General features: G+C 36.2%; 1 protein-coding gene across 4 annotated transcripts; it reads right to left on the reverse strand.

Annotated features, from left to right (window-relative positions):
* Window positions 1-5,368: 5,368 nt before the first annotated feature.
* On the reverse strand, window positions 5,369-13,819 carry LOC108990045 (MLO-like protein 3). Of its 4 annotated transcripts, none has more exons than XM_018963890.2 (16): window positions 13,677-13,819; window positions 13,421-13,583; window positions 13,073-13,130; window positions 12,698-12,978; window positions 12,455-12,571; window positions 11,429-11,489; window positions 9,393-9,481; window positions 9,050-9,124; window positions 8,570-8,658; window positions 7,566-7,615; window positions 7,249-7,289; window positions 6,959-7,132; window positions 6,751-6,786; window positions 6,549-6,616; window positions 6,097-6,157; window positions 5,369-5,882 (listed from the first exon to the last, which is right to left on the reverse strand). In XM_018963890.2, exons 2-16 carry the CDS (start codon window positions 13,556-13,558, stop codon window positions 5,481-5,483), a joined length of 1,740 nt encoding a protein of 579 aa, XP_018819435.2. In that variant the 5' UTR covers window positions 13,559-13,583; window positions 13,677-13,819; the 3' UTR covers window positions 5,369-5,480. The 4 variants fall into 4 exon arrangements, with proteins under 4 accessions (XP_018819435.2, XP_018819436.2, XP_018819437.2 ...); XM_018963891.2 differs by having other exon boundaries at window positions 13,711-13,812; XM_018963892.2 differs by having other exon boundaries at window positions 13,421-13,601; window positions 13,711-13,812.
* Between the last annotated feature and the right edge of the window lie 3,154 nt (window positions 13,820-16,973).

Raw genomic sequence — 16,973 nt, forward strand, 5'->3', positions numbered from 1 at the left:
TCTCACAAAGTCACATTAATGTGTGGATTGAGGAAGGTTGGGAGGGACATAAATGGCTACTAATTGGATTCTATGGAAATCATGATTCTAATAAAAGAAGAGGTTCATGGGAATTGATGTCTTCCTTTGAACTTGAATCACTTCCCATGAACTTGAAAATAATAAGGGTTGGTGTGTGGTGGGGGACTTGAGTGAGATAATGTGTCAAAGTAAGAAACAAGTGAGGAGAACGAGAAGAGAGGAGTAGATGGATGACTTTAGAAGAATGATGGAAAATTGTAGCCAGCCAGATCTTGGCTGGGTGGGTAACAAATTCACTTGGTGTAATGGGCATGAGGATGGCTCTATTATCAGAGAAAGTCTTGATCGTGCTGTGGCCAATCACATATGGTTGAGCAAGTACGCTGATGTAGTAAAGGTAGAGGTCATGGTGGCCTTGTGTTCTGATCACTGCCCATTACTTTTGAGTTGTCGTGTTGAAAATAGTAGTGTGGGGTTTCGAAGAGGTAGACAGTTCAAATATGATATCAGTTGGGACCTAGTAGAAGGGTGCAAAGAACTAGTACAGTATGAATAGGGTAGAGAAAGGAGGTAGGTGAGGCCTCAAGCAAAAATATAAGAACTTTTGGCTAGGTGTAGGGAAGTTCTAAGCCAATGGAGCAGGAATGTTACAAGGGAGAGGGAGCCGTTGATTAAGGAAAAATCTAAGTAGTTAAAGAAACTACAAAAAACTGAGGGTTCATGGCCTTTTGAGGAGATAAAAGAGAGAAGCAGAGAGCTTGAATTTTTTCTTGAGCAAGAAAACTTGAGATGGAAGATACGTGCTAAAAAGCACTGGCTAAGGCAAGGGGATAGGAATGCCAGGTATTTTCATACCTATGCAAACCAAAGAAAGAGGAAAAATGCAATTGAGAGGATCCAAGATGTTGAGGGGAGATGGGTGATGGGTACGGAGATGGAAGCAACTTCCAGTACCTATTTCAAAGAGATTTTTACCTCTTCCAACCCTGCAGATGGACATGTTGCTAACTGTGTTCAGAATGTAGAAATGAGAATAAGTGAGGAAATAAAGAGGAAGATGGAGAGAGTCTTTTTACCTGAGGAAGTAGAGAGAGCCTTAAAGCAAATGTCTGCCCTTAAATCACCTAGTCTAGATGGTTTTGGGGTGGGTCTACAAAAATCATTAGGAGCTGGTTGGTAAGGAGACCTGTGATGCAGTCTTGGATTTTCTGAATGGGGGAGGTTTGTGCAAGAAGATGAACCACACTTTTCTAGATCTAGTTCCTAAAGTGAACTCTCCACAATCTATTAAGGACTTTAGGCTCATAAGCCTACGTAATGTGCTGTACAAGTTAATATCAAAGGTGCTGGCCAACAGAATTAAAGAGTCCTTGGATGGGTGCATCTCCCAAAATTAAAGTGCATTCATCCCAGGGAGGTTAATTTTTGACAATATTATGATTGCTAATGAACTAATGCATTCAATGAAGACAAAACAAAAAGGAAGGGTTGGGAGTATGACAATTAAACTTGACATGGCCAAGGCATACGATAGAGTTGAGTGGGCTTACTTAAAGTCTATGCTGTTGAGGATTGGTTTTGGTGAGAAGTTAACTTCCTTGATAATGGAATGTGTGAGTTCTATTAGCTACTCAGTGTTAGTCAATGGACAACCTGATAGAGTTATAAACCCAACTAAAGGAATTAGGCAAGGGGATCCCATGTCCCCTTACCTATTTCTTATCTGTGTAGAGGGCCTAAGTCAGTTACTTAATAAAGCTGAGGAAGAGGTGAGGATCAAAGGTGTATCTGTGGCTGTGGCTAGAGGTGGTATCAAAATTAATCACCTTATGTTTGCAGATGACTGCGTGGTGTTTTGTAGAGCTCAGCTAGAGGAATGGAGAAGAATAGAGGAAATTCTGTGTACTTATGAGCTGGCTTTAGGTCAAACCATTAACAAGTAGAAAACTGCTATTTTTTTAGTAGCAACACTAAGGCTTTTGTAAAGAGCTTGATCACCAAGGAGGTTGGGATTAATGGTTGTAACAATTATGATAAGAATCTGGGATTACCAGTTGTAGTGGGAAGAAGTAAATACAATACTTTCTAGGGTATTAAAGATAGGGTGCTGCAAAAGATCCAGAACTAGAAAAATATCTTCCTGTCAAAAGTTGGGAAATAAATCATGATTAAGGTAGTCCTACAAGCAATTCACACATACTCTTTGAGTGTGCTTAGGATGCTTAAGAAGCTTTATGTGAATTTGGAGGTTTTAATGGCCAGATTTTGGTGGAGACAAGGAAAGAAGGAAATATGAATTCATTGGTGGAAGTGGGGGAGATTGGGTGACACAAAAGAAATGGGTGGACTTGGCTTTAGAGATATGGAGAATTTTAATAAAGCCATGCTAGCTAAACATGGATGGAGGCTAATGAAAATGGAGAATTCCCTTGTGGCAAGGATCTATAATGAAAAGTATCTTAAGGGTGCTTTATTTACTGATGCAAAGTTGGGACACATGCTTTTTTTACTTGTGGTTTGTTAAAGATGTGGTTAAAAATGGGGAGAGGTGGAAGGTTGGTAATGGAAAGAAGATTAGAATCTGGGGGGTGCAAGTGGTTGCCAATGCCTACAACTTTCTCAATTTAGTCTCCTGTAAAGGTGCTGAGTTTTGATGCTCGAGTAAGTGATTTGATAGATGAAGAAAAAAGAGAATGGAAAGTTGACTTGATTAGGGAGGTTTTTTGTTCAGAAAAGGTAGATACTATATGTACCATCCCTATTAGTAAAAATGGGGCAGAAGACAAGCACTTTTGGGGGCTATCTAGAGATGGAAAGTTCCTTGTAAGAAGCACTTATCATGTAGAAAATAAAAACAAAATAGAGAAATGAATGGGGAATCATCTACTATAAGGGATGGGAAGGAAAAATGGAAGCAGCTGTGGGCCTTACATGTCCCAAGAGGATGGAAGCATATGATCTGGAGGGCCTTAAACAACATCCTCCCCACCAGGGAGAATCTGAAAAGAAGAAAGGTGCTAAAAGAGGCTATGTGTCCAATATGCTTGCAACAGGAGGAATCAGTAGGCCATGTACTATAGAACTGTCCAGCTTCCTCGGATGTGTGGATAGTAAAAGGGAGCCTTGTTCAAAACTGGAATTCATGCATAGAAGACTTTGATGAATTGTGGTTAAGGCTGATTAGTGAGTTAGCAAAAGATGATGTTGAAAAAGTGGTGGCAATCATGCACTCAATTTGGGGAAGGTGAAACTCAGTGGTCTTTGACAGTAGCTTCTCAAGTCCAGATTGTGTTGTTCAAAGAGAACTAGTCAACCTGAGTGACTTCCATGAAGTGAATAAGAAGGGAGGAAATGAAGGGAGAGGATCAGAAAATGCATTGCAAAGGAAAAAATGGAAGATGCCTGATGTGAACTCTGTGAAAGTAAACTTTGATGCTGTTATGGATCTTCAAGCTCAAAGATGGGAATTGGTGTGGTGATTAGGGATTTTAGAGGGGATGTTTTAGCATCCTTGAGTGCACATAAAATTTTTGTAAATTCCCCTTTTGTGGCCGAGTGCCATGCCTTATGGAGAACTGTGGATTTCTGTAGGGAATTAGGATTTACTAATGCCTGTTTTGAGGGGGATGCTAAGTGTTGTGAAATGTTGTGCAAAACACATACACCAACGATGACAAATAAAGTAAAATCAACACAATCAAGCACACGACTACACAATATATGTGGTTCGGCAAATTGCTTACGTCCACAGAGTTGCAGAAATCTTATTAACTAGAGGAGATTACAATCACTCAATCTAAACTCACACTCTCTAGGACTTTTTGCTCTCTCACACAATATGCACTTACCAGATAATTGTTCTCTCTCAAAATATGCTGAAAGTCGTACAAAACAAATCTAATATGATATATTTATAGCAAATGGTGTTGGAAACCCTAATCTGGCAAAATCTGTGTACTTTGCTCAAGCAGCGTGTTGAGCACGCCTCGAGCAAATGGCCAAATCAACATTGGCTCAAGCGGGGTGTTGAGCGAACACTAGGATTTGTGTCTTGCTCAAGCTCACTGTCGTGTGGGACTTGAGGGAACTCTCGGACTTGAACTTCGCTCGAGCCCAGTGTTAAGCGCATGTCGATCAAATTTCGGTCAAGCGCACTGTTGAGTTACAGACATACCTTCTGACATTTTCATATTAAAAACTTTTTCATCAAGTGCAACTTATTGTTCGCAGACGACTTTCATACTTATCTGACAAAGTCGCCATGAGATCCACAGTGGTTCTCTCCTTACTGACATTGTATGCCATTGTTTTGGACAAGGTCAGCCGAACAAGCCCTAAAACCTGTCGATCTAACAGGGTCCACTCAGCATCATCCTTGCTCTCCGACTTCTTTCCCAACAGTGGAAGGTGGAGCCTTTTCCCATAGAGATAGTCATTGATCTGCATCTTCCAGTACTAAAATTCAGTGTCGTTGAATTTCTTGATCCCGGGTGCAATCATTTTATCTCCAGCCATTATTCTCCTTCATATCTGACCTTGGCTCTTGATACCAATTGTTATGAAATGTTATGCAAAACACACACACCAACGATGACAAAAAATAAAAGCAACACAATCAAGTACATGATGCACAACATACGTAGTTCAACAAATTGCCTACATCTATATAACTGCATAAATCTTATTAACCAGAGGAGATTAGAATCACTCAATCTCAACTCACACTCTTTAGGAGTTTTTGCTCTCTCACACAATATGCACTCACTAGAAAATTTTTCTCTCTCAAAATATGTTGAAAGTCGTACAAAATAAGTATAATACGATATATTTATAGCAAACGGTGTTGGAAGTCCTAATCTGGCAAAATCTGTGTACTTAGCTCGAGCAAAGTGTCAAGCGCGCCTCGAGTGAATGACCAAATTAACATTGGCTCGAGCGGGGGTCGAGTGAACACTAAGGTTTGTGTCTCGCTCGAGCTCACTATCACGCGGGACTTGAGGGAACTCTCGGACTTGAGTTTCCCTTGAGCCCTGTCGAGTGCATGTCGAGCGAACTTCGCTTAGCGCACATTTAGTAAACACCATTTTCAGCTCCAAAACCAGTCTCCACATATACCCCAACAATAAGGTGGTGGTAGATACAGTGAATGCTGATTCAAATGATGATTCATGGAAAGGGCAACTGGTGGGGGATCTGAGGTCTGCAATAGAAGCTTGTAGAGGATGGAGCTTACAGTTTATACACAGAAAAGGGAATGAACTTGCACATAGTTTAGCAAAGTTGGGTTTAATTTTTGATAATGAAATTGTGTGGATGGAATGTGTTCCACCAGAGTGTATACAGAAAGTTGTACATGATAAAGTTTGTAACCAATTGAACTATGAATGAAATGATAACAGGAGGTATATTTAAAAAAAAGAAAAAGAAAAGAAAAAGCTATACAATAAGAGAATTCATATCTATGAGATCATGCCAGGACTCTCTAATATTTTTGAGTTAGAGGTGCTAACTTCTGACATTTCGATCTGCACAATCTCAGATGTCGAATCCATGACTTGGTCAAGTTCTTCCTCATCATGATCTTGGTCATGAACTCCTTGATCATATTGTTCTTCAACAATTTCATGAGCTAATTCGTTGGAAACATGAGCTTTGATCTCGCCCTCGTTAGAGATTGTTAGCACTCGGTGATGATGAGAATGCAAATCCAACGAATCCAGGGTTCTGTTACTGCTTGATCCTGATCGTACAGAAACATCCTGCCCCTTTTTCCTCCTTTCCCTTGCTTCAGCATACCGTTGATTTATTGCATGCACCGTTTGGCCTTCTAGGCCGACTCTGCTCTTGAATTGTGATCCCATCTGTGCATAACCATGTACAACGACAACTTGTATATAATTATGTTGTCTTTAAGATGCAATCTATGTGCAATATGCATGCCATCCATATTTCACTTGAAATGGATATATATATATATATAGAGAGAGAGAGAGAGAGAGAGAGAGAGAGAGAGAGATCAGAGAGTATGTATTTAGTATAAAATAATAGGCATTTTGGTCATTTCACACCATGTACCTGGGTTACAAGAGCGTAGAGGGGAAGAGTAATATAACTGCACAACACTTGAACTGTCACCCTGAAGAGATTATTCAAAACAACTAGCTTTTAGTGAACACATTAATTTCAAGTAGCATGAAGGCTCGCATATATATAATTGCTAATAAGTGATCAGAGAGTAATATATGAAATAAAGTTCAAGTACTAATTTCATAAGCTAACCATTTCAACAAAAAATAACCGAAAATCTTGTGCCACATAATTTAAAATGCAGAACATTAACATTTTCTTTAACTTGATTAATAATATTATGTACACGGATCGATGCATCTTGAATTAATATACATGGTATTGTGAAATTTTCTTTGGGAATGAATCTTGGGTAGTGGTGGTGATCATGACAAAATAAGATCACATATTAATTAGGAAGAAGAAGAAAAATAAAAAGAAGAAAGAGCGAACCCACGTACGCTAATGCTACCCGAACAACGATGATTTCGATATTTTCATGGTAGCAAGACTTGATCCCATATTGCCACTGAAAATTAGAAAGTGAATAAACGAACATGATGATCAAACTTGTTTACAAATAAATGCACACACAATCACTCGATTGCATTGATGAGTTTAAAGCATGATCATGATCAAATGGAATTAAGCTGCCAAGCATACCGTGACCCAAACGAAGAAAGCAAGCTCAAATGCATTCTGGAAATAGTTAAGAAATTAAATCAAATATAGATCAATTAGTTAAACAGTCATAATTAATTCTAATGGAGCAATTATCCATAGCATGGTACTAAAGATGAATCTTTTTCTTTTTTGGGAAGTAATTAATGAGTAATTATAGGATATATATATATACATAATGTTTTTTTACCGTAAACAAAGTAAAATGCAGAAGGGTCAAGACGAATTTGGGTCGATTGAACCAGAAATGACTGTCATTGAGTTGCACCACAGGTGTTCCTTTGATTACGCTATTCTGATCTTTGAGTTGAAGAGCCATTCCTGCTACAATTACTTCCAGTTTGGTTCCAAGAAGTAGCACTAACTGCACATTAATATAATAAATATATCAAAATCGTCGACTATATATTACGACTAAGAAAACTAATTAATCTGCATGCAGTAATTATATCTTATATATATAAAACTTTGAATACGTACAATTAATGGGAGAAATGATAACCACAGATACACATGCCAACCTGATTAAGATCATGATCATCATAAATATCATTAATTAGTTAATAATAATGCTGGATAAATTGATTCATGAAGTTGATCATGATGTCTTACAACATATTGAACATTTAGTGCTGTTTGAAAAATTCGTAGGGTACTAATAATAAATGTTGTAGGATTTATTTCATCATGTATTTATCCTTTTTTCACTTGAGACCTTTAAATTTGGACAAAAATTCGAAAACATTATTTCTCCATATATATATATATATAGAGTAGAAAGAGGGCATTTTGCTCACCGTGCACGTCGAGAAGAATGAAGACGACAACAATAAACCACATGGAAGGGCTGTCCATGCAAAAGTGTGAAAATATAATCATGAGCTTATAATTGGATCTCATACAATGAAGAAATACATTATCCATCATCTTATTATTGATCATCATCATTTTGACATAATATTAAAAATAAACAGTTTTCTTGTAGTGACAACCACCGCTTGGAGCTCCCGCACTGGGGGCTCCTGCTAGTGTATTTTGGATATATATATATATATATATATATATATTTGCTTTCTTTTACATGTATTTTTTTAACACTTTTAAATATTTTTTTAAACACTTCCTTAATTACTACGTAAAAAATAAAAATAAAAAATCCCAGTAACTAGCAGAAAGAGCAGCATTTTCCATACTAATATATTTGTAGCATCCTATTGGCTACTTGCAATGGGTCAGCACATAGAATTTCATGAAGTAGTATTTATATAATCACCATGGCAGAAATTAGCATTGCTGTATAATGGATGAAAATTACACACACACACACAGCATAATTTTGTCACGTTCTTCTTGAAATCGTAATTCATTTTCTTTCATTTTAATTCTAACAAATTCTGGAAAAACTATTAGGAGTGATTAATGCTTAAGAGAACTTCTACAATTACAAAGATATTTTAATAAAAATAAACTCACAATTAACTTACATGGTTTCATGTGTTAGATCTATTTTACGATAAAAATAATTTTACAATTTGACTTACCATATTAAGTCACGTTAATTTGTAATTTTATTTTTGTAAAATCTTTTTTGTGGCTTGAACATTTCTCAGCTTAATATTGAGATTATTAATTAGTAATTTTATGTGATATATAACTGCTAATTACAAAACGTCTAGCTAGCTAGCATCATAGACCGATCGAAGACCATTTGATATAAACAAAATAATCGATCAACCAAATTGGGCAAAGACAGATGATCAGATATTCATGGAATAGGAGTATAATTAAATTAACAATTAACCTGATGCCAACCACAGCTTTGAAATCCTCGTCCAGCGAACGTTGTATGTACTTTTGGAAGTTGAAGGAGTTATTTGTTGACATATGGGCCTATAAAATCAGTGGAACTCAGTTATATATTCTTAATTGGAAAACAAATTATAAAGTTTTGAGAAACGCTACTTACTGCAAGGGATTATTTACAATAAATTTATAAAATAACGTGATTTGATGTACTGATATATTAGATTGTAAATTAATTAGTTATTTTTATGATCATAAAGTATATGATCTAGCGGGTCACATAAAATTACATCATTTTGTACTTGGTTTGTTTTTATGTAATCTATTTATATCTGTAACAGCTCCAATTATCCTAATATTTTTCAAAAAAAGATTAATATGAGACTTATATACTTCAAAATTATACCTAATATTACGTCAACTTCTCAAATATCTGAACAACAGGAGTTGAAATTTAGAAAAAGATGGAGAAACTAACTGAGATAAAACCATGGCGTAGAGTTAGGTAGTCAACTTTGGCCACTGAATTGAAGAATTGTCGGAAGAAGCATTTCTGTTCCAATTCAAATTTGAGCAAACGACGATATCATGATCAGAATAATTAGAAAAATAAATATATTAATGTTCTTTTATTTTATATTTTAATACATTTTAATTTATAAGTGCCTGAACATCAATAAATTAATATATATGATGGATAATATAAAAATTTAAGGAAAAAAAAAAGTAACACTACTGCTATATATATCTATGCTCTAAATTAAAATATATAGCATATTGATTAAATTAAATAAGAAAGAAAAGGAATAATTACTACTTACAATCCAAAGAAGAAGTGATGTTCTTGTAAAAGAATTCATATGTCGGCGCACGAACGTCGTTTGTCTTGTATATCTAAATCGATTAGGATCTAAATAGACAGTACTCATGATGTCAGGCAAATTAAAAAAAAAAAAATCAAATTTTAAAACATTGAACACTATAAATTATAAAAGTAATGCTAGGAAAGAATATCAAATACACAAATTTTGTACAAATCTTTTATAAAAAAAATGAATTCTATTATTAAAAAGTGAATTTTTTACACTTTTTAATTATGATAAGATTCATTTTTTTACCGAGACTTACAAGAAAATTACTTATTTGCAATCAGTTAATTCTAACGAAATAATTATTTATAATTAAAATTAGTTGTAAAAAATCTTTTAGTCGCAATAAATGAATCACAAAAATCCGTTTTTCTTGTAGTTGCGCCTTTACATTTTGATCAATTTATATATATCATTTTTCAACTCGTAGGAGTAATAAAGCAAACATGATGGTATAAAATCAAAGCATAGAGGCCTAAAAATTGATTAATTAGTATTGAATGATGAAGAGATAATTTGCGATAAAATGTTTAGAATATTCTATTTCCTGAACAAGAAACTTGTTAGGATACTAATGAGGTAAAAACTTATATATTATCTCTAATTTTATATCTCATGACTAGAATCCTAACACAACCGAAGCATTTCATTCGTCAATATTAGAAGAAAAATTCTATTCATCATCAGGCTTACATCACACACCATACATAATTTTTTATTTTTTTTATTTTCTTTCCTTAACAAGTCTGTGATATAGGAATGATGAGCAGATCAATAACTCAATTAGTTTAGCATGAAAAAAATAAGTGTGGGACGGTGTATAGTGTGTGATCAGATGATAGTAGCAAATCTCATATTAGAAACTTATAAATCACATCTAAAATGCAGTATTGGAAGGTCATAAATAAACTATCACGTTATTTTTAAAAAAAGAAGCTCTTGCCTATTATAATTATTCGATGGACTCTAATTATAACGACTCAAGGACGGACCAAATCATATTTTTTAAAAGACTAATCAAGTGGATCATGGACATCATGGAGATGCACGCCCCACCTTCTGCTAGCTTTAGCTAAAAGCCTAGGATAGACGTTGATATAACGTTAGCCTCTCATGATCTAGATACGATTATAAAAATGCCAAACTTTAATTACAGCTCACCTAAAGGCTTTAATAATTTAAAGCTTTGTGCTTTTAAGAACAAATTAGTCGTGGTTGGTTTCTAGGTTTCCACCCCCTCCAATGGGAAATGGAAGAAAACAAACAGCAGAGACCTTATTTAATTTGGGGTTAAAGATCAAATGGAAGATAAACAAAGAGCACCCACCTAGCTAGCTAGGTATACGTTTAGGAAATAAAAAAAAAAAAAAAGTGAACAAGAAGATGATGGTGATCTTGTGATATTCTGTCTATATTTTAGCAAATTCGGCATGTTTGGATGTTTAAAATATCTCAAAGTTTCATTAAGAGTAGTGAAATAGTTTGAGTGAAGATACTAATTTACAGGGTTTTGAAAAATAAGAGAAGAAAAATTGAATAAAAATATATTTTTTAAAATAAGTAATATTGTATTGAAATTTGTCAAAATAAATAGATAAAGTTAAAATATTGTATAAATATAATTTTTATTTGGAAGTTTATACAAATTGTATTGATTTTTGTGACGTTTGACTATGATTAGATGAAAACTTTCAAAATTTAAAATTAAAATGTGTATTATGAGAAATTTTAAAAAATTTGAGAATTCTCATATTTACCAGATAGAACATGCCTAAGGATAACAAGCTGGAGAGACTCGGAAAGCTATATATATTTCCCGTCAAGGTCGACCAGACACAGAAAAATGACTTAACGCATAAGCTAATAAATTAAAGAAGACCCCCATTTCTTGGGAAGACTAATTTTTAAACTATTTTTAGAACAGCTAGCTAACAATTTTTTATTTTATTTTTGCTCAATAAACAAGTTTGCAAGGAGATTAATCTTACCATTAGCCACTTGATATTCAACTGTCTCAGTTTCTCTTTCCCAAGCTTCCCAGCGCCTCATCTAATGATCATATGCAAATAATATATATTCATCATGGCCACATCCGGTTGCAATTAAAGAGAAAAAAAATCAAAGAACAATCAAGAGCTAGATAGATAGATTGGGAGAGATTACTAGCTAGGATTCCTTGTGTTTAAAATAAATAAACCTAATGCATCTCAATATTGACTTCACGCCAAATGGTACTACCCCTAGTCTTCGGGGGCAATGAAGTCCAGTACAATTGGGATCAGTTATGAGTTCGAACCCTGAATTACGCAGTTATTATGAGTGGATGGTATTCAAAACTCTCATACAAATAATGAAGGGCTATATATGTTCTTCTAATTAATCTGAATAATGTTAAATATAATTATGAGTTGTGCAAATGTCGCGCATTTCTGTGAGGTTCACCATTAAGAAGTTAATTTTTTTATGTGGATCTTATATTTATTTACTTTATTCAAAAGAAGTGTGCTGTACTTACATATTCAATAACTGCAAATATAATTTCTCAATTAAATCTCTAGGTTTTTTAGGTATGGTAAGTATTGAATGTGTTGCGTACCGTTAACGGCAAACAAAATTTATCTATAGCCTTGCTTTGTCCTGATTATATGTTATTAGCAGGATAATCCATTAATGCTATGACAAAAAACTCAACTATATATAGGCTTGATATTCATGTTCTGATGAGGCATAGTTTGGTCAGGAACTGCAATTTGGTCGTTGGGTGTGGCAAAGACCACTCATGATTCGTGCCGGAGTGATCGGATCACTCCCGGCGTTTTGTGTGGTGGCCGGCCGGCCGGCACATGATGTTTATTATTTCAAAACTTTTAGGGAAAAATATAGGAAGATGTAATACATGGATTTCTAATAATCCTGTAGAAATGATCAGAATGTCTAATATTTTGCATACCAAATGATCTAATCTTGTCTTAATATGAGAACGATTTATTAAGCAAGTGGGCATACGTACGTACCTTTGCCCTTCCTAAAGCCATGGTGAGAACACTATAGACAATCTGCATAACTGCTAACACAAATATGAAGTTGTTGAGCTGAAGAATCCCTTCTGGTGATATAAACGATGTCTTTCCCTGCAAATAAATCGAATTAAAGAAATATTCAGATAAATGGAGAGAGAGAGAGAGAGAGAGAGAGAGAGAGAGAGCTTCCACTTTTCCAAATCAATAATTAATTAAGATCAATATTATATAACGTACCTTGGAATCACAATATTCAGAAGTACTGGTTTCAGCTGCTGCCAATCTTCTTTCAGGTTGCCACGAAACATTCTCAAGAACATCTTTTCCAGCTGGCAAGTAATATTCAGATGTTCCAGTCCATATATGAGCAATTAATCCTAGTGCTTTGGTAGTTTTGGTTGTTGCTCTTACACGGCAAGGAAGCATGGTATCTGCAACTGTAATCGGTATACAGATTTTGGAAATGTATCTTTGAGTTCCTGCTAATATGAGAGACATGAAACCCAAGAGAATCAACACTGCAAGGACACCATATACAAATTAGTCAACACAAACGTTTACCTGATCCGTTTCCAATTAGCATATATAAATTGTTAAAATTCTAAAACCTACCAGATTTAAGCTTCTCCAGAGCCTCGAACAAAGCAGTTTTTCGGTGTCTTCTGAGCCACTGCACCAATTAGAAACCCAATACAGGATGGGATTTGTAAAAATTTTCATAATTAAGAACATAATTTAAAGTAGTTTTCTTTACGGCAAACATAAAGTAGCTGCTGTTCATGAGTTAGTATTTGTGAAGGGCTTTTCCCGCTCGTTAAAAAAATGGTTTCTTTGAGCATCAAAAAGTAAGAAAATTAGTTCCTCCATCAAATTATTGCAGACCATACGGCAGCTACTACTACTTCCGATCGAGGTGAAAGTTTATCTTTATTTTCATCATTTTCGTGTATGTTTACTTACATTGGAAAGGAGATGGATCAAGTGCTCCATAAAGATAGAGATGGAGATGAAGACAAAGCAAACGGTGGCTAGAGCCCAGACGGGTGTGTCTTGAAGAGAGCGAGAAGTACTGCTTCCTTCTCCCTCGGATGCAGCCATATTTACTCCTATTTCTTCTTGAAAACTGGATCAACATCGGGAGCTAGGAGAAGTTAAAAAAAGGAAAAGAATGGGGGAGGAATCAAGGTCATGAGTTCTGAAATAAAAATCCACACACCAACGAAGAAGAATAATTAGGAACCGGTCTTAACTCTTCAACGCTGCTTTGAACCGCCCCATTTTGGAGTCAATTTTGCGAACGATTTGCTCCGGTGAAGGTATTAACTTTGGTTTTTGCTTCGACACGGTTTGTGAAGTTTTATGTTATTTAATATTTGAGGATCCTTTAACCGTTCAATGCTGCAGCTGCTTTCAGCTTTTGACTCGCCCATTTTGGAGTCGGTGCGACTTACTGGTGTAGGCGGTATCTAATTTAATTGGTTCAGCTTTGTTCGGATCCAAGTCAGTCGTGTCAAGTGGGTTTGTGGAGATGGTTTATTTTTGTGGGGACTCCATTTGAGACTCCGACCTCATAATTTAATTGGTTTGTGACTTGAGAAATGCCAGACATAAATTTTGAGATATAGGTCGCTTGAACAAATTCAGGTAGAGAGTTTACTCAAGTGAATAACTCATTAATTGTGAAAGTTAGAATTTCCACCGTATAACCCTATAAATATATAATTAAGAAACAATATGACCAGTCTGGAATTATGTATTTCGCCCCAAAGTATATTTTGTCATTCTTCAAGATACTAAAATCATATTTAGCTTCATGGATAAAGGCATGTTGCTGAACCACGTAATTCTTTGTATTGTGTGATTGATTTCTTATTTTGTTTACTTTTCTGTAATCATTTTTCATAACAATGAGTATCAAAGCCAATGTTCGGGTCTAAAAGAGAACGATGACAAGAGAATAAGTAAAGGTATCTAGAAATGAGAAGTTTGACAACACAAGCTTCGAGTACTGGAGGGTGCAAATAGAGGACTAGCTCTATTGGAATAGACTACATCTTCCACTATTGGGAAAGAAGCCAGACAATATGGAGGATGCTGATTGAAACCTGTTAGATCGATAGGTTCTGGGGGTTATCCGGCTGACCCTATCAAAATCAGTTGCACATAATGTTATCAAGGAGAAGACCACAACAGATCTCTTGACGACTTTGTCTAGTATGTATGAAAAATCGCTCGTAGACGAATAATAATGTGCATATGATGAAGAAACTATTTAATCTGAAGATGGTAGAAGGTACTTGCTTAACATTTGAATGAGTACAATACTATCGCAAACTAATTGTCGTCAATTGAAATTGAGTTTGATGATTAGATTTGGGCATTGATCTTGTTGGCATTATTATCAAATAGTTGGGAGGCCATCTCATGGGTGTTAGTAATTCTGCTGAGAAGATGAAACTAAAATGCAATGATATTTGAGATCTGATTCTGGTTGAGGAGCTGCGCAGGAGGGATTCTAGAGAGAAGTTGAGGTCAAATTTCAACTGAATGTTGATGCTCAGGGTAGAGCACATGATAGGGACTCAAACAGAGGTAGATCAAAATTAAGAAACAGGAGCAAGTGCAAGCCAAGGTCTGGGCAGCAAGAGACTTGATGAAATTTTGGTAAAACCAGTCATATCAAAAGGAATTGCAAAAATCCCAAGAAGAAGGAGAATGACGGTGCAAACGTGGTGACCTAAGAAGTATAAGGTGTATTGCTTCTTGCTATTCACAGTCTGGTTTACAATTGCATATTAGATTCAGGGTCTTCTTCTCATGCCTCTTCACACCGAGAAATCATTCAGAATCACATTCTTGGTGACTTTGGGAAGGTGTACTTGATTCAAGGAATGACATTGGATGCATTAGGAGTCAGAGACAAGGATATCGTACTCCCAAATAGGAATGTGTGGACTTTGCATTAAGTTAGACACATTCTCGAGTTGAATAAAAATATGATCTCTATAGGACAACTCGACGATTGCGGTCACTGAATGGTTTCTTGGGTGACACTTGGAAGGTCACAAGAGAAGCGATGGTGTTGGCTCGTGGAAAGAAGACTAGTACTTTGTACATGACATCGAGATTGAGTGACATAATTGCTACTATTGTAGTAGAGAGCACCTTAGAATTGTGGCACTGCAGGCTTAGCCATATGAGTCAAAAAAGAATGAATGAATTACTATCAAAGGGTAAGCTACCGGAGCTGAAATCAGTTGATCTAGACATGTGTGAGAGTTGTACTCTGAGAAAGTAGAAAAACGTTAGTTTTTTGAAGGGCGGTAGAGCATTGAGTTCGAGAAAGCTGGAACTGGTACACATAGACTTATGGAGACCTTCCCTAATCCAATCTATTGGAGGCTCTCAGTACTAGGGTGGGTAGCGGGGCCCCGCACCCTGCACCCTGCACCCTGCTACCTTTCCAGCATTCGGCGCCCCCAGCTGGGGCGGGGGGGTAGGTAGAGCCAAGTCCCGACCTGCATTTCCCCCACTTCGCCCCCATATATATATATATATATATATATATATATAACCTATATATAACAAAACAACACTGTTTTGGGGTTTACAAAACAACATCGTTTTGTTTATTAAGTAAAACAATCCCCCTTGCGACTCCCTCCCTCCCTCACTTAGACTCTCACTCTCAAGTTCCTTGATCCATAGATTTTGTAATACTTTTTCATCCCCATCATTAAATGTTTTGCTAGCCCACAATCTTAAACCAACCCAAGCTATAGTAGCTTTTATTGACCCCCACAAGCTATCTCCATTATTCAATTTTCCTTCCATACAGGCTTTGCATCTCCAAACCCAAAGGGACCAAGTTATAATAATAGGAACAAGGCCAAGTAAAGTACCTCTTTGAGTTGTATGAGATGCCTTTCGAAACCATATCTCCATATTGGCTTTCCAAGATCTCCTTTGTTCATACGGCATACCCATAAGAATAGAAGCACGTCTCCCTATAGTCGAAGCCATCATCCCTGTGGCAAGGACATGGTCTTGATCTTCCATACACCCTTTCTCACAGCACTCACATTTGGAAGCCAGGGGGATTCCCAAGTTTCGAATACGAGCATCAACACTGAGATTATAATTAAAAGCCTTCCCGATAGTAACCGAATATTTATTAGGAAGAGCGGGTTGCCATATCCAAGAAGCCCATTCAGACATCGGCGCACGAACATGAATAAAATCCCAAGCCGACTTGGATGAGAAAACCCCATTCAAAGCCGGTTTCTAAATCAGCACATCTGCACCTTCTTTATGTGTCCCTAGACAATTTAGAATTTCTGCCACCTTTGTCTCCCCCACCAGTTCTGTTAGCAGGTCCACATCCCATCCATTCTGAATAATGCATTCCTTCACCTTTAAAGACGGATGTGCAATAACCTTGTAAGACTCCACCATAGGGCCCGACTTTAGCCAGGGGTCCCGCCAGGAAGAGGTTTGTCCATTCTTAACCGCC

Source organism: Juglans regia, chromosome 14, assembly GCF_001411555.2.
Source record: "Juglans regia cultivar Chandler chromosome 14, Walnut 2.0, whole genome shotgun sequence".
NCBI lineage: Eukaryota > Viridiplantae > Streptophyta > Magnoliopsida > Fagales > Juglandaceae > Juglans > Juglans regia.